Here is an 18096-nt window from a genome sequence, read left to right on the forward strand (position 1 = left end):
CATTATGCAAGAGAATAAATGGAGGCAAACGAGACATTAAAAATGGTGATACTCGGAAACCATTTAAATCTCCCTGGACATTCCCTCAGAGACATCAGAGCTGGCTGGGCTTAAGCAGAAAGTTTCAAGAGGAGGCTCGTGAGGTGCATTTCAGATGCAGGTTTGAGCTCACACAAGACTGGCAATGGCTGCCTCACAGTCACTATATCTAGGAGTGGTCCTGCAGCAGGTGTTTAGCAAATGGTGTTCATCTTGCTTTGGCAGCTTATTATCCACTGGGAACAGCCAGTCCTTTTGTACAAAACCCAGTTCACAGTTGTAGACCACTGTGCTTTGCTTTGCTTTGCTTGTGAGAAGTCCCAGATTCAATTCTTGGCAGCCCCAGGGAGTGTTGGAGAAGACTACTGTCCAGAACCCTGGAGGGTGGTGATACATGATGATGATGTTAGGTGGTCCAATCACTGAGTTAGCTGGGCAGCTTTCCTGTGCCCCTGTGATTGCATCTTCCACCTTTTCCACTGGACTTTATTGGCCTTTGACTAGGCGTAGTAATGGGGCATACCTCCCTCTTGAGTTGCAAGGTCTCTCAGTTTCACTTTGTAAGGACACACCTCATGCCATCTTCTGTGTTCATTTGATAGGAATAAGGCCCAAATAGAATTGAAAGACAAACTGTTAGAGTATATAGAACTGGCTAGATTAACAGAGGCAATTAGAGATCACACTAGACAAGAGTTTCAAAAAGCATGGGGGAAAAGCAGCGAACACTTGGCAAAACAGTGCCCTAAAATACATACCTGTACTTGTTTCAGTTAATGTCTGCAGGAGACTTTGTGGATATTTAAGTTATAATTAGAAAAATCTTAATAATTATTCATAAAGGAAACAGCTTATAAGAAGTAAATAAGGAGACCAGATACAGGATAAAGGAAGTATTTTATTTGGTTGTTTGTATTGTTGTATGTTATGCTTATTGTATTTCTGTATTGGGGGGGGTGGGGGGTTTATGTTATGTTGTAAATAAAATTTTCAATAAAAATTAAATTTTAAAAAAGGGATAAGGCCCATATTGATGTGACCCTTTAGCCATGCTCCCGGGACATCTGCACAGATGCTGTGGGCATGACCAGTTGAGCATGCTCACAGAAGGGAGAGGACTAGTGGGCAAAATCCTGCTCCCCATCTGAATAGGGCCATGGATAGATATAATATGGATAATTCTTCATGCATCTGATAAAGTGGCCCACAAAAGCTAAAGCAACATTAAATCTGGTAGTCTTTAAGGTGCCACAGAACTCTTTGTTGCTTTTGCTGCAACCGACTAATACAGTTTAAACGTGTGGTTTGTTTGTTTGTTTGTTTGTTTTTAATAAACAGAGTTTTTCTTACATTATGGGCTTCATCAATGAAAGAAAGGAACCCTTTTATAAGATCCTTTACTGTGGAGCAGCATCAGGCAGAATCACTCTGTGGCATATTCCAGATGTGCCAGTTTCAACTCTGGATGGCTCTCCAAAAGGTTGGCTCAACTTTTGAAGCATTCAGGAGGGCGGGGGGGGGGGGGTTTAAAAGGATTGTGAAATGGGAAAGGTCAGGGTCTCCAGAAGGGGAGGAGAAGAAGAAGGAGGAGGAGGAGGAATGCCACCTTGCCCTGATTTGATTGAAGGCAGGATGATGACTCAAACAAAGGAAAAGATTTGCAAATTTTCAGACTCTGGTATCCCACTGCACTCAAACACCAAATGGCCTCTTGTCAACAGATATAATATTTTATGCTTCATTTGCCTGCTTTACTAAGGAGTTCCTCAAATTGGACACAGAAGACTGTTACATAATACAGAGGGTGGCTATTACTGAAAATGAGTTGTTCACATATCACCAACATGTCATTGAAAACAGTGTGTTTTTTTTTTAAGACCTTACTGGATTTAAATACAGAAAAAATACAGACTGGCATACTGATGCCAGCAATGTCCTATGAGTTTTATGAAAATTATAGAGCTGGAAGGGACCCCCCGCCCCGGTCATCGAGTCCAACCTCCTACAATGCAGGAATCCTGCCGATATGTGCTCCCACCCCACCTCACCCACAATCTGGAAGCAGCGCTTAGAAAGAAAAACCTGCTGGGTTTTCCCGGAGGCAAAGAGGCATAATTCTTCCTTTGAAAACAGGATCAGAAAGACCCCCATCCTAATTTCTATAGCCGTGGCCTACAGGTGGCAAGGCAAACATCAGCAAGGTCTTTGAATTTTGCCTCCGTCTTCTCAAGCAGTTGGGCTCTGTGGACGACCCCCTATTTCTTTTTCTCCCTAGAGATCCCTATAGCAACATCCTGGACTCTTCAGAACAGCTTTGACAGCTGCAGTCCTGCGGCCGAAGGCATCATCGACCACCTCTGTGGAGCTGAGAATGGGTTGGGGAGTGACGCCATCACTTCCTCCATTTATATCCCCAGCCTTGATAAACTGGTGTGCGGGTTTGCGGATGGCAGGATCTTCATCATGTTGGCTCTGCAGGCTGCCAAGGCCAGGCTGATGGGAAAGGGCTCCTTGCTGAAAGGTGAGTGAGAATCCTGCAAACACTCTGGTTGCCTGAGTTTCTGGCTGGCATGGGTTGCTCATTTTATTAACTAAAATGCTACACTGCTTACTATATATCTGTCTAAGTGCTTTGCATAGGTTTGTGTCCAATGAAGCTCTACTCAGAGTAGACCCATTGAAATCAATGGGCCTGTCAGTTACGCACATCAATTGTTATTATTATTTATTAAATTTACATACTGCCCGTCGTCAAGAGACCACAGTACGGTTTACAACGTAGAATTTCAGTATGTCAAACGTTGGAGACAACACATTTAAATGACAACAGCAGTCCATAAAAATTCCTAACAACTAGATAAAAATGAAAGAAAACCCAAATGCACCTGTATTTAACAAATAAAGCTGAGCAGTGTACAAAAGAATTAAAAATAAAGAGTCGGGGTCCAGGAAAGCTTGGGTGAACAGGCACATTTTAAAGAGGCATTTAAAGGTCATTAAAGGTAAAGGTAAAGGGATCCCTGACCATTAGGTACAGTCGCGGGCGACTCTAGGGTTGCGGCGCTCATCTTGCTTTACTAGCTAAGGGAGCTCCCATTGCTCAGTCCCAGCTCCTGCCAACCTAGCAGTTCGAAAGCACGTCAAAGTGCAAGTAGATAAATACTACTTCCCAGTGGGAAGGTAAACAGTCAAACCCTTTCCCCAGGAAACCTTGGGAATTTTAGCTCTGGGAGGGGAATAGGGGTCTCGTAACTACACAGTGGGTGACACTGTGGGTTAAACCACAGAGCCTAGGGCTTGCCGATCAGAAGGTTGGCGGTTCGAATCCCCACGATGGGGTGAGCTCCCGTTGCTCGGTCCCTGCTCTTGCCCACCTAGCAGTTCAAAGCACGTCAAAGTGCAAGTAGATAAATAGGTACCACTCTGGCGGGAAGGTAAACGGTGTTTCCCTGGGCTGCTCTGGTTCATCAGAAGCGGCTTAGTCATGCTGGCTACATGACCCGGAAGCTGTATGCCGGCTTTCGAACTGCTAGGTTGGCCAGAGCAGGGACCGAGCAAGGGGAGCTCCCAAATTACCCAAGGGAGGGTATCCCAGAATCCTGTTCTGTTCTGCTTTTGGGAGTGAGAGCAAGCTGCTCTCCCCCATGGCAGCCAAAGCACCAACCTGGGTGGTCACCATCCTAGCCCTGGGCAAACACTTGGAGGGGGTCTACTCCTCTTTATAAGAAGACGTAATCACGGAATCATAGAACTGTAGAGTTGGAAGGAACCTTGAGGGTCATCTAGTCCAAGTCCCGGCAATACACAAATCCTTTACCCAACTTGGGGCTTGAACCCACAACCCTAAGATTAAGAGTCTCATGCTCTACTGACTGAGCTAGGAAGAGAGAGGGATGGACTCTCCTATTTAAAGCAGGAAACATTTCACTAATTTTACAATCATTTCAACATTTCAAAACTTGACTACCTTCCCTCTCCTTCTGCGGTTCCTTAAATTTATTTTTAATATCTTCTGCATATCCAAATTAACTTAATTTGCTCATTTATTCATCTACTTTCAATATATACTCGTAAACCTGCAGGTTATTATAATAATCCTGCCAATGTTCTTATCTGTTTACAACAAACCATTTCCATCTTTTTATAAAAAGTTTGTTATCTTGCTTTCTTATTCTCTCAGTAAGTTTCACCATTTCTGCATATTCCATAAGTTTTTGTATCCATTCTTTCCTTTGCTGGGACTTTTTCTTTTCATTTTTGGGCAAGTAACATTCTTGCCGCTGTAGTCGTGTACATAAATAAATTTCTATACAATTTAGGTAGTTCTAGGCCTATAATTCCCTATACAGTCATACCTCGGGTTGAAGTTGCTTCAGGTTGAGCGCTTTCGGGTCGCGCTCCGTGGTAACCTGGAAGTAATGGAGCGCATTACTTCTGGGTTTCGCCACTCACGAATGTACAGATGGTAAAAATGATGTCATGCGCATGCACAGAAGCAGCCAATCGTGACCCGTGCACACGCAGATGCACAGACGCGGGTTGCGTTTGCTTCTAGATGTGAATGGGGCTCCAGAACAGATCCTGTTCATATCCAGAAATACCACTGTAATTCTTCTTCTGCTCATGGTGCATTATTAACACTTTTCCTGTGCAAAGGTGGCCACAGTTTCTGGCCAGATGACCTTCACTCTTTTCTGTCAGGAGAGTTATCCCCTGTTGGACTCGTTGTTGACTTCTCTCTCTGTCTCCTCGTTCTTTCAGACACCCTGCCTCACAGAATACTCAGCCACCACAGCACCAGCGTGACCTCCTTACTTTACCTCCATGGCCGATCAGCCCGGTTTGATCCCAGCTGGCTGATGTCCGGGAGCCAGGACTCCAGTGTGGTCTGGTGGGACATTTTTACCGGGGAATTATTGCATTGCTTTTCACTGCAAGCTGGTCCCGTCACAAATCTGCTGTTGTCTTCAGAGAACTACAGGGTAAGTAAAGAGCATAAGGGAGATGGGTCTTCCTGGAAGGAGAGAAGAGACAGTGCTTAGTCTACCCTCCTGCCTGAGTTCTTGGGCAAGACTTAGAGGACAAGAGCAACAGGCAGGGTCAGATTTTATTTCCCCCTGGGGAAACTCAGCAGCACTCAGCAGCATGACAGGTGATGCAAAGCCCCATTCTTTGCACCCACCAGTCAGTAAACAAAATAAATTCAATTATTATTAATATTAATATTAATAATAATAATAATAATAATAATAATAATAATAATAATATAACAGCATGCATTGTCCACACATGACACAACTGTTTGCTCAGCTCACTGACCTAGGATTCAATTGCATCTGGCTTTTGACATATGCCATGAAGAATGAGCTTGCAATTAGTTTTTGGTTTTTTGTTGTCCTTAATTTTATTACATATTTTCTACTTTTTCTATTGTAAAATGAAAAAACATTTTTATCTGTCTCTTCTTTGCGTGTCGATGACCAGGGAGGCAAACTCTGCCAATTAAAAGTGCCTCTGTTTACTAAAAATCTGTCAGTGGCACCCCTCAGTTACCCCAGAGAAGCAGCCCATACTATTTAAAGCAATTTCTCTCTGCCTCTCAACAAAAAAAGAAAGAAAAAGAAAAACAGCAAGCCCAAGGCATTCCCTACCCACTGCAGATAATCCAAAGCTCAGGGCATGGGGGTCCTGCCAGGCCAGCCAGTCAGTGCTAGCCCCAAGGGGTTGGAGGTGGTGAAGACAGTGAGCTTTGGGTACAATGAGCTGGGAGGGGAAAGAGGGTGGCCACCCAGACCTTCACCTCACCAGAGCAGCCCAGTTGGCTCTAAAGCTGCTTTTGCCTCTTTGTTCTGAGCCCTTGGCACAAGGAGGTCCATAATCAAAATATGGGATGAAGGGCAGGGTTTCATGTGGAATTTGTGAGATACAGTAAAGCCTTTGCGTCTTCCTGTGATTCAGCCTTGCCACAGTGCCCTCATCTGGCCAGATTTAGACTTCACAAGGCTTTCAATTAGATTTCACAGAACCAACCAACAAAGGAGTGTTCTTAGGGAAGAGAGTGGTGTCTGTCATCTTCTTGCCATTGATGGTTTCTTTTCTACTGAGAGAAGGAGTCAAGCAGTTCAGATGTGGGGTCAGTTGCTAAGGGTGTTCAGTGGCACTGTCTCTTCCCCTGATATTTCAAGAAGTGGAGGGGCAGGCAGTTGCCTAGTGGGGGTGCTTTGAATGGAGCTGATCCTGTCTTAAGGCAAGGAATGAACTTCACAATTGCATTTCCAGTGCCTCTAGAAGACTAAAACCCTGTGCTCAGCATCCATTAGGTAAAGCTGTTAAGGGTGTGAAATTGGACTCATTTTGCACAAGTGTGCTTTGTTTACAGGTGTGTAATTGGAATCCCAGTGTTACGGCTTTATTATTTCCCCTCCTGTCTTATTCCAAGGGCAACAGGCAGTATGTATACATTTCCTTGTAGCAATTTTGAGGGGGGGACAGGATGAGCAGAAACCTGACTGGATCTCGGGAGACAGAAGCAGGCAACTTGGCTGGATGCAGGAGCTCAGCCCCTCCACAGACCTGCTCAGGCTGCCTCTGCTACTTGTAAATAATAATAATATTAATAATAATAATATTAATAATATTAATAATATTATTATTATTATTAATAATAATAATAATAATAATAATAATAATAATAATAATAATTTATTTGTACCCAGTCCATCTGGCTGGGTTTCCCCAGACACTGTGGGCAGCTTCCAACAAAGATTAAAAATACATTAAAATGTCACACATTAAAAACTTCCCTAAAGCCTTCAGATGTCTTCTAAATGTCAGGTACGGTGGTACCTCGGGTTAAGTACTTAATTCGTTCCGGAGGTCCGTTCTTAACCTGAAACTGTTCTTAACCTGAAGCACCACTTTAGCTAATGGGACCTCCTGCTGCCGCTGCGCCACTGGAGCATGATTTCTGTTCTCATCCTGAAGCAAAGTTCTTAATCCGAGGTACTATTTCTGGGTTAGCAGAGTCTGTAACCTGAAGCGTATGTAACCTGAAGTGTATGTAACCCAAGGTACTGCTGTAGTTGTTTATCTCTTTGACATCTGATGGGAGGGCATTCCACAGGGTGGGCACCACCGAGAAGGCCCTCTGCCTGGTTCCCTGTAACCTCACTTCTCACAGTGAGGGAACTGCCAGAAGGCTCTCGGCGCTGGACCTCAGTGGCCGGGCAGAACAATGGGGGTGGAGACGCTCCTTCAGGTATACTGGGCCGAGGCCGTTTAGGGCTTTAAAGGTCAACACCAACACTTGGAATGCATTAAATGCATTTCTGTTCCACCTGGAGTGTCATGCATAGCACAGTCCATTCAGAAACTCTAGCTTTTGCCTTACTCACAGTGGTTTCCTACTGAGAAGAGAAGTCAGCTCGCTTTATATGTTTCACACATCCACACACACTCCCCTTAGCACACTTTGGTGTTTGTGCAGGCTTCTGAATGACTCACCTTGGCATTATCCCTCTTTGCAGTTCAGAGGGCACCGGATCGTGTGCTGCTTGTGCAGCGATGACCATGCGGTGGTGCTTCTGCACATACAAGAGCGAGCCTGCCTCATGCACGCCCGGAAACACCTTTCCCCTGTGAAGAGGCTACGGTGGCACCCTGTGGAAAATCTCTTGGTGGTTGGATGCGAAGATGATTCCGTTTACGTCTGGGATATTGAGACCGGTAAGGCCTCTCTCTTTCCCCGCCATCTTTGTAAAACACAAGGACCCCATCAGTCTGGAGAAGCAGCTAGCAGAGGCAAACTCTGTTTGAAATGCCAGAGTTAGAGAAAAGGCCAATCATAACTTTATTGCAGGAGTGATTCAAGCACATACCGGAACTTTCTGCATTTAAATCAGGGGTTGGCAACCTAACGCCCATGGGCCACAAGCGGCCCACGGGGGTTGTTTAACCGGCCCATAAGCTGCCCCCGAACCAAGCAGCCCGCTCGGCGAGTCCGCCCCCCCACTGCGCTAAACCGGCACAGCACAGCACGGGGACTCGATTCCGCAGTGCCGGAAATCGCGTATGCACGGGTGCAGATGCCGGAAATTGCAAGGGCGCGTGCGATCTGGCCCACGGGGGGATCTCCGCTGGAGCAAACCGGCCCAGGCGAGGTAAACCTTGCTGACCCCTGATTTAAATTAAAGCACTCTTGACACCCTGCCACAACAAATCCACTTTAAAAACACAACAGAACACAACACAGACTTTTGGGTGTTCAGAAAGCAATGGGGAAATACATTGAAAAGTGTGTCTGAATGAATTAATAATGGGAAGACGAGTAAACACCCCATAAGCAACTCTGCAGGATGAAGACTCATTGCTGTATAGGCATCCCTTAGACAAATGCTTGGAAAAGGCTGAGCATTGGGGTCCCTCTAGTGTTTTTCCTCTCCTTTGGGTGCATTCTGCAGCACTGTGACACTGATACAACAATAGTGCCTCAGTGGTAGATTTATACTGGGTCATCCACATGTCATTCTGAGATGCTCTGCAGTGCTTCCCCAATGCTACCATGCTCTTGCCACCTAGAAGGGCATAAAAAACCCCTTCAGGATGAATTTGAACTAGTTCATTTTGTAAAAAGAAGAACTAGTTCCTTTTTGGAAAGGATGAACTTGAACTAGAACCAGTTCCTTTTTAAAACATACTTTTCAAGTATTGTGTGCAGACAGTCTGCTCTGCTGCAAGAATCCATGGATCAGGGCCCCTGGCTGTATTCTGCATGGGAAAGAAGACTGGTTGAGAAAACCATATCCTACATAAATCAGCATATAAAATTTGAGTCCGTTTATAGTCTGGAGGATTGCTATTAAAACAGTTTACTTACTGTTTTGGACATGCTTGCATATCTACTACATAAAATATAGGTTTATAACAATGTGCTTTTTAAAATAAATAAATAAATCCATGTATGTTCTGAGATGGTTGTGACATTTCCTGCCAATTTGCAAACATCCAGCGACAGACCCATTTGAGCTACAGTTCTCCTGGTTCCAAGTAAATGACAGGTCTTTATGACAAGCCTAGCAGTGGGTGAAAGAGTCAGACCTCCGCCATATCACACTCAGGCTGTGTTTCTAAATGAGAAATATTGGGGTGTCCAGGAGGGGGCCACATGTTTGGGGCTTATCATGCCCACCCCATCTGCAAGACACTCTGGGACCCTAAGAAGAAGCATGCAGGAGCTGTTTGTTTGCAGTCAGCCCTTCAAACTGCCCACCTTCTGATCAGCAGGCCCAAGCTCCTGCCAACCTACTAGTCTGAAAGCATACCAGTGCAAGTAGATAAATAGGCACCACTGCAACAGGAAGGTAAATGGCATTTCTGTGTGCTCTGGCACTCGTCACAGTGTCCTGTTGCACCAGAAGCGGTTTAGTCATACTGGTCACGTGACCCAGAAAGCTTGTTGTTGTTGTTTAGTCGTTTAGTCGTGTCCGACTCTTCGTGACCCCATGGACCAGAGCATGCCAGGCTATCTGTGGACAAACGCTGACTCCCTTGGCCTGAATGTGGAGATGAGTGCCACATCCCCTAGTCAAGTTTGACTGGACTTAACCATCCAGGGGTCCTTTACCTTTACTTTACCTAGTCAGCAGCGAAGGAAATTAACTCTGTACATGCTCAGATTTCTGCTATTATTTCTCATGCTCTGGACCCAAGAAAGGGTCAGAGCGTGCCCCCAAAGTAAACTGCAACATGCTTTCTAGAAACCAAGTGGATTGCCTTTAGAAACTGGGCACATGCCTCCATCTCTCCTCCTCTCCCCCCCCCCCCCCGCCCTCTCCCTCAAGTTAACAAACTTTGCCTTGAGGGAAAGCTGACATTCCTTTAAAGAGGCATATAATCCCATTATGGAACCATTAGGGGTTTTCAGGGAGCTCTGTAAGCTTATGGCACCTTCCTGCACTCTGCTTTGGTTGGAACGAGCATGAAGGAAATATCTGTGCTGCGATGATTGACTATGAGTCTGTCTGCATTCTGGACATTTGGGTTTGCTGGATTTTTAAATGACTTCTTTGCACTTTTTGCCATTATTTGATCATTCGTATTATCAGTATGCATGTGTACACACACACACACAAACGAAATACATATATCAAAACAGAGGGCTCAATCACAGTTCTGCTTGTCCCACGCCTAGAAAACACGGGTCTTTTTGCTTGTCTTGCCACTTTCCCAGGGGAAAACCCACTCTTTAGTGCTAAATCAGAGCAAACATTCCCTGCACACTCACTGCCCTGCTGGAAATGGAAGCCCATGTTTAAGAAGATCAGAAGCTGGCATCCGTTTGTCTCAGGAGACAATGGAAGAGTACACCGTTGGGGGGGGGGGGTGAAGTCAAACTGTTGGAAGTTTACAGTTTCTGCTGTGGTAGTAGAGACTCATATGAGAGAGACAATGAAAAGGAGGGAGGAAAATTGAGGCCTTCAGTGGCTTTGGTCTTCCAGTGAAAACAATTCAAGGGGTCAGCCGGAGAGTCTTGTCTCATGAAGTCAGAGGCCTGGTCCCTCCTATCTGTGCAAATGTACCGGTAAGTAGGATGGAGCATAAATGAGCAATGGGAAGATGCACTTGTGAAGAAAAGAAACAGCAAAAAAAGGACCATCTGCCTCTTGTCATTTGATACCTGGAACACTAGGGGACAGCATTCAAATGCTGAATGGATGCTGACTATTGATTGGAGTCTCCAGGCTAACCTCTAAGTTATGAAGTGTTTCTGCTGAGAGACTGAAGGCGATTTGGGCAGGCAGCTTCCAGGGTAAAAAACAAATGGAAGAATGAAACAAGCCTGATGATGTCCCTCCCTTACACTCTGGTTGCCCTGAGCAGCATTTCAGATGCTGGAGAGCCCCTGGAAGCACATGGAAAACATGGAACCAGGTACACCAAATGTGATTGGTTCCAACTGCTTTTAATGTTGCATTTCTATAGAGTTGCAACCCACCCAGGGACCTTATGAAGGGTGGGTAAGAAATCCTGTTGTTGTTGCTCGTTACAATATGATTTGATATAAGGTAGAATCCTATGCTGCTTCTACATTAGAATTAAATTAATCAGCTGCTCACCGGAAAGGGAATAAAATGTGATGATTATATCCATTGATTCCTTATCATTTAAGTGTGCGTCTATAACTTTCCCCTATTACAGTTATTAATTATTCCATTCACAGCAGCTGTGTATGGGGACCAACCATGTGGGTGCCTTAAATGGTGTGATTCCTGGCATAAACTGGAGGCAGGAATGGCAATTGTGAGGGGTAGTTCTTCTTAACTTTGTGACTGTAGTTATGCTATAGGCCTTGTATGTTTATATACCTGGCATGGGTTCAGCTTTTGGCAGAGAATCCCTTTGGGAAGTTCTTTAAGCCCCTTACAGAGCTGACAATATCCTATACCAACTTCCTTCAGAATATTGCGCTCAGTGGGGCTTCCCATCTGAGCAGGCAGGTGCAGTATGATTCTGTAGCTGGCTTTTTGCTTGGTACCATTAAACAGCTATCCATGGAGCAGTCTTAATGCTCACCTTGGTGAATGAACTTGTCCAGCTGCAACTTCCCTTCTTGGCCCTGATTCTGCCCCGGAGCTCCTGCTCTGCTTATGTGAAGTCATGCTCCGCTGCCTGTAAATTTCTCAAACCACTATTTCTCCTCTGCCCAGGAAGTCTCGAGCGCCATGAAACTGGGGAAGTGGCTCAGGAAATCCTTGCTTGCTGTGAGGACTCAGTCATGGCAGCGGCAGATTCTCTGTCGGCCGTCTTTGAAGAAGACACACCTAAGCAGGAAAACCTGGATGGCCAGTCTTCCAACTCCTATAAAATCGGCACTCTTTCCTACAGCAGCCTCGCTCATCGAGAAAAGTCTTCCCAACATCAGGTGAGTGCACAGAAAGGGGAGACTTCAGATCAAAGAATTGCAGAATTGTAGAGTTGAAAAGGACCTAAAAGGTCCCCTGGTCCAAACCCCTGCCACGGATCTTGGACAGCACTCAGCAAACCTACCTTGATGCCACATGACCCAAAGTTGCTTTCCCATCCCCCTCTTTGGAAGGGATGGTGTTACAAAAGCACCATTCAGGAGAACATTAAAACTTTAAAGCAGGTTTTGCCTGCAAGAGCTGAGGCATGTGCTGATCTTATAACTGGCCACTTTAGCCCAGGCTCCACGCTGGCTAGAAAGCTGAATCCTTATGGGTTCAGGATGTTGGCTGGGAGTGAACTTGCTCTGTAAATTGATAACAAGTCCATATACTGTATTTTTTCATGTATTACACAACCCCATGTATAAGACAACCCCTATTTTTGGGAGCCCTCAACAGTTGTTGAGCTTCTTTTGTAAGTTCGCTGAGCTGTTGAGCAGCTTTTTGACGATCCCCCACTCTGGCTGACGGAACTGGTGCCGTAATACACCGCATACTGGCACTCACCAAATACTCTTCCTAAGCAGCCTCCTCTCCGACATTTCCCTGCTACTGCCGCAGCACCAGCCCTTACTTACTTAGCATATTAACCCGTGTATAAGACGACCCTCAATTTATCACAAAAAAAAATCAGAAGAAAGGTTGTCTTATACATGGAAAAATATGGTAAATGCTACTTAAACTATAGAAGCCCCTCCAATTTGTTATTGATCATGCCTCAGAACCACCAATCATGCATCTTGATCATGCATCTTGACCAGTAAATATACGAAATATAACTGTATTGTGCTTGATGAAAAGTAAGTCTATGAGTTTTACATATACAACAGTGGCTCAAAAAGCTTTGGCTTTTTGGTGGGGAAGGAGCCTCGATTGTTCCCTATCTTTGCACATGTAGAAGGATCATTTAGTATTTAGGTATTTAATGGTGACTGCCCATCATCTCCTGTTGATTAGGAGCAGCTATTAGACATGATAATCACCCTCTTTGATATAACACTATTTATATAGACTAAACGATGACTGATGAAGAACAGTAGTAGTAGTAGTAAGATGATAACGCTATTTAAATGTATGTGGCTAATGAGATTTCGAACCAGGTTCGGTGCTTAATTCTGCAAATCGTAAAATGGATCTGCTGGGAGACTGAAAAAGTCTCCACTGAAAACAGAGCTCTAAAATAGCAAGGAATGACCTAGCCACACTCCAGCACTTTAAAGTCTCATTGAATTCCAGAAAAGGGAGAGTTAACCACGTGCTTAAATGCCTCCCATGGAAAACAATGTTTAAGTGCTTGAGGCAGGCTGTGTGGCACCTTTCTTGTACCTCATGGCTGGCCAGCCTCTGAAGCAGATTCTCCATATCAACGTATTTGTCCTCATGGAAATTGCAGCCACCAGGACCGAGGGCTGCTTAGGTGATTTTTGGTGTGGAACTGGGACGTGTGCCCAGAAGATAAAGTTGGCCCTGTTCCTCCTGGTGGAACAAGTGCCGTCAGTGCAAAACGAAGCATGCGTGTCGTCAAATTCCCTTGATATACAGTACTTAAACAGGTTTTAATTATTTCCAGCATCAAAAGGCCCCCTCATGTGCGGCATCATTGTTTGCCAGAGAAAGCGCCATTCTGAACGGGGGTGAAGGGGTCTCTCCCCAAAATCAGACCCTCAGCATTTGCCTCAGTCACTGACAGGGGGAGAAGCGGCAATTTGTGTGGTGAAGCCTATTTGAATAGGGTATTGTTAGAATACTTATGGTCCACTTGACAAGGGCTCTTGCTGTAAATAGCACAATTTGACTCCAGCTGTTAAAGGGAGGTTTTGACAGTCACTGAATGGGATTGGGGGGGGGGAGGTGCTTTGCTGCAGAGGAGAGAAAATCAATACTGGCCTCTCGTTCAAAGCAACCTGCTCTTTTTCTTGTTCAGTTCTCCTTCCGGGTTTATATAAGGTGATCTGCCATTTAGAAAGGAAGACCTAGCTACTGTTTAAAAGCAGGGTTGGTTTGTGTGTGTATGTGTGCATCTGCAGACTAAACCAGGCAAACAAATGCTGGCAAAGTAGATATTTTTCTATCGGTAGATCTGTGATCCTAAACGAAATTGCACATAAATCCACATGAAAGCAAAGAGATCCACTTGGTTTCAGGCATTACAATTGCATTTCTGCATACAATCGGTTGCCTCTGTACTTCACTTTTGGAGCTGGAACGAATGTCTAACTCTGCTTGTTTTTCCCCTGGCTGTTATTAAAAGTCCTACAAAATCCACAGCTGGGCAGTAAGACATTTATTAGTACCAAGCAACTTTCCAAAATCCTGCCACTATTCTGTGACGCTGTCATTGGCCCTAATAAAGACATCACCCAACTGTGGATTTTTGAATTTTTTACTGAGCGATTTTTGCTTCTTAGAACAGATTCCTCTTCTGTGGACCTCTTGGGCTCCCTGACAGTGTGGCTTCCTCTATGGCCTGGTGCTGATCATTGCCATCTAGCCAAGCTGTGACCTGACACTCCTTAGTGACAGAATACCTGGCTAGGGGTAGCAAGAAGGCTTGGGCATGGGGCTTCCATGGCACCACAGGAGGGGTGGTCTTTGGTAAATTTTCATAATATGGCACCCTGTGCGAGGCCAAAAATTGACGCAGCCAAACTGATCTCTCAATTATGGATGTGCTCAATTATATGGCTCTATGCTCTGTGCGGGGCAACCATCTAAATCATTTTGCAGCACAAGGGTTTGATTGTGCAGGTACCAGCCAACCTTTAAAAATGATCGCTGCTCCCCACCACCCAAAAAAACAGAAGAGAGGAGGAGTTCCAGTGCTGCGCATGCAGCAGAGGGAAATATTTACTTTGCTCAATTCTTTGCTCAATCCAGTTTCCATTTTCTGCTTCTATGTAATGAAAAATGAAAAACACAGAACCATAACAATAGGGAGAGGACTCTTGGTTTAAGAGATTTTTCTCCTAAACAAAGAGTCCTGATTTTTCTCCTAAACCAAGAGTCCTTCCCCTATTGTTATGGTTCTGTGTTTTTCATTTTTCATTACACAGAAGCAGAAAATGGAAACTGAATTATTATTATTATTAATGCTTAATTGTGAGTGAATTTAACATGTAATAAACTACAGCTTGCATGTCAGTGCATTGATATAGTTCTCTAACACCCCGGAGTTAAAATGGCTTCAGAAATAAATGTGTTCAGCATCTAGGCGCACAAATGTAGTGGCACTTCCAAGATTCAAAGCTCCCAATTATGAGCATCTCTTTCTGTTGTCAGGAGCTGCTAGCTTTAAGTGCCTGGCTGGGGAGGAGGTGTGTGAGCCTCACTGAGAGAAGGAAGGAAAGACTATCCCTGACAGCTTCAGACAATGCAAAGGGGGGAGGCAGCAGATCGATGCTCCCTCCCCCAATCTTGGAAGTCTCTGCTGCTCCTCACCCCTCCACTGTCCCGCCCCCACCCCCGGTCAATGTAATGACAGGAAAATTGGTGTAGAGGCCAGTCTTGCAGCTAGATCATTTTAGACCCTGGACTTAATGGTCCTCCAGCACACGCACACACACTAAACAGTCATGTGTGTTACTCTGGTTAGGAAGCTGACTGCTCTTCTCTCTAGCCATGCCAGGGTCTGCAAATGCTCCTACATTCTTGGCACAAGAGAGCAAAAAATAAACAGCCCCCCACCAAAACACACACACTAAAGGTTGGACAACCTGATTTTAAAAAAAAGAAATACTTTGAGCATGTGCCATTTCATATTTTATACTCGCTTTAATCTCCAAGACTACAGGAATCAGCGGCGTAGCGTGGGTTGTCAGCTCCCGGGGCAAGGCAAGTAATTTGCGCCCCCTAACCCCTAACCTGCCGCCGCTGCCAGCTTCTTCTTGCTGCTGCCTGGTCTGGTCTGGTGTGGTTCTCTCCTGCGCTGAGCGCTGCGCTGGGCGGCCGCTGCACTGTTCCTCCCCCAGATAGTCCCTCGCTCTCTCTCCACACCGCACGCCTGGCACCCACCCCCTCCACAGTGGGCGGCGACCCGGCGACTCGGGTCATATTCGCACAGCCAACACTGCAGTGAGAGAGAGTGAATGAGCCAGGTAGGGGCAGAGAGCTGCAAGTGCGAGCGCGCCCCCCCAGATGTTGCGCCCGGTGCGGCCGGCCCCCTGCACCCCCCACGCTACGCCACTGACAGGAATAAAACAAGGTTTGCTTCTGCAGCCCTGAAGCTACGCACATTTACTTGTAAAAAAAAGGATAATAAGTATTTTTAAAGTGAAAAGAAAAATATAGAAATGGGCATCTGTAATCGCCTGCTTGCCTGCCTGGCTCTCCCTTCCCCTATAAAATGATTTTAAAGGTATGAAAGGCTGCTGTGGGAGTAACCACTGTCAACCTCGGTGGGGCTGAGACCAGGCCTGCTTGCTGCTGCCCCCCCTGCACAATCTGTCACTCCCCGGGTGGTCATTTGGTAGTGGGGGGCAGGGTGGAGGCTGGACTTTGGCCCCCAGGTCCAGCCTGAGCTCCACAACCAGTAGAGCCTTCAACATTTGCATGAATTCTGCTCCTATTCCTAAATGTGTGCTAAATGAAGCGGAGCTGTTTTGCATTGCAGTGTGTGTGGAGAGCAGCAGCAGTCAATGAGAACATAGAAGCCTCTCAGATACCCTCCTGTCTTAGCTCTGCACTGATGGGCCTGCCGCTCCCACCTTGGGTGCCAACAGCCAGCAGCTGTGACGTTTTGGGTGCTGGACAGCTCCCACACCCATATGCCGTGCTGGGGAGCTGTCCAGCCTCCTGGAGCCTGACAGCAGGACTGGGTAGGTGCCTTCAGAGTTGTCCCCAGGATCAGGTTGCTTGAAGGTTGGCAGGGCGGGCAAGGGGGTACATGATGTGCATGCCCTATACTCCTGCCCCTGGTCCCCACAGCTTCTTGGCCCAAGGTCCCATGTCTGCCCTACTGCTGTGTGAGCCCACTGGGAGACTTTGGCTGTCAGGAGGTTACACAAGGGTTCTCCCCACCCTTCGCAAATGACTAGGAACTTTAAAAACAAATCAGAACTCTTCTCTTCAAGGGCACGGGCATCTTTGAAAAGGAGAAAGCTGTACTGACATTCAAAAATCCTGGTTTTATATGGAATTTTACTGTCACTGAAATTAACTCAAGTTTCATTTGAAGATAACGCAGCACAGCTATTTAAAGCCTTCTGAATGACAAACAAAGGCTCATTTCCATGCTCAGTTATTACTGGGCCTCTGAACACTCTATGCTGGGTCTGGGATTATGCTGGGTCTGGGATTATTTTTTTCCACTTAAAAATGTTTATATATTAATATAAACAATTTGTAGATTGCCATTTATATTTCTTTTTTTTTTAAAAAGCATTACTGTGCTGCCATAACTTAAAATATCAGGGTGATGTACAACAATGAAATATAAAACATAATTTAAAACTACAGAAACCATAAAAGGGAGCGCACTGAGAGCAGAGCAGTCAAAGCAGCCTTGAAATACACTTCTAACAAGTAGAACCTTCTGTGGCATAAGAATCTGGACCCATTTTTGTGATATCAGTTTAAATCAACAAACAAAATACACCAAGCCACCGAATGCAATTTCTGCCAGCCTCTGTAATCAAGTGCACGAAGCTCACTAAGTGTTGGCCTTTCCAGTCCAAAATGTTTGCTGATTTTGTGAAGCAATATTTTATGCTCATAAACTGGCTGCAAGGTGGGAGTGCAATTCCATTTATCTTGATATTCTTTAGCTTTATAGAGCCTGCCAAAGTGTCCATCTGTTCGGCGGAGATTGCTTCCCCTCGCGAGTGGTCAGGGGGAGTGAGCCGGGAGAGGTCAAAGGAGATTCTTGACCTCGGGTGTTTCTCGCCGGAGCAATTGGAGTAGAGGGAGCCGGGGGCCATTACGAGGTGCTGCTCAGCAAAGCAGCCCCCACTTTAATTGGTAATGATAGCAGGGAAGACACAGCGAAGCCACAGCCAGGAGAAAACAAAAGGCATCCAATATAGTAATTTATTACCGGTCGCTGGGTTTCAGCCGCTTGGTTGTTTTACCCCTGCCGTGGCCGCGGAGAGCAAAAAGA

The 18096-nt window shown here is 45.6% G+C and overlaps 1 protein-coding gene across 1 annotated transcript in view; it reads left to right on the top strand.

Annotated features, from left to right (window-relative positions):
* Positions 1-18096, top strand: part of WDR72 (WD repeat domain 72) — a 73192-nt gene that overhangs the window by 17531 nt on the left and 37565 nt on the right. The window contains exons 10-14 of the mRNA XM_083712983.1: positions 1378-1519; positions 2315-2560; positions 4801-5021; positions 7566-7764; positions 11745-11959. Of these exons, the coding sequence (XP_083569109.1) occupies positions 1378-1519; positions 2315-2560; positions 4801-5021; positions 7566-7764; positions 11745-11959 (1023 nt within the window). The remainder of the gene's footprint in view (positions 1-1377; positions 1520-2314; positions 2561-4800; positions 5022-7565; positions 7765-11744; positions 11960-18096) is intronic.

The sequence above is a fragment of the Podarcis gaigeae genome, assembly GCF_964106915.1.
Source record: "Podarcis gaigeae genome assembly, chromosome: 14".
Lineage (NCBI taxonomy): Eukaryota > Metazoa > Chordata > Lepidosauria > Squamata > Lacertidae > Podarcis > Podarcis gaigeae.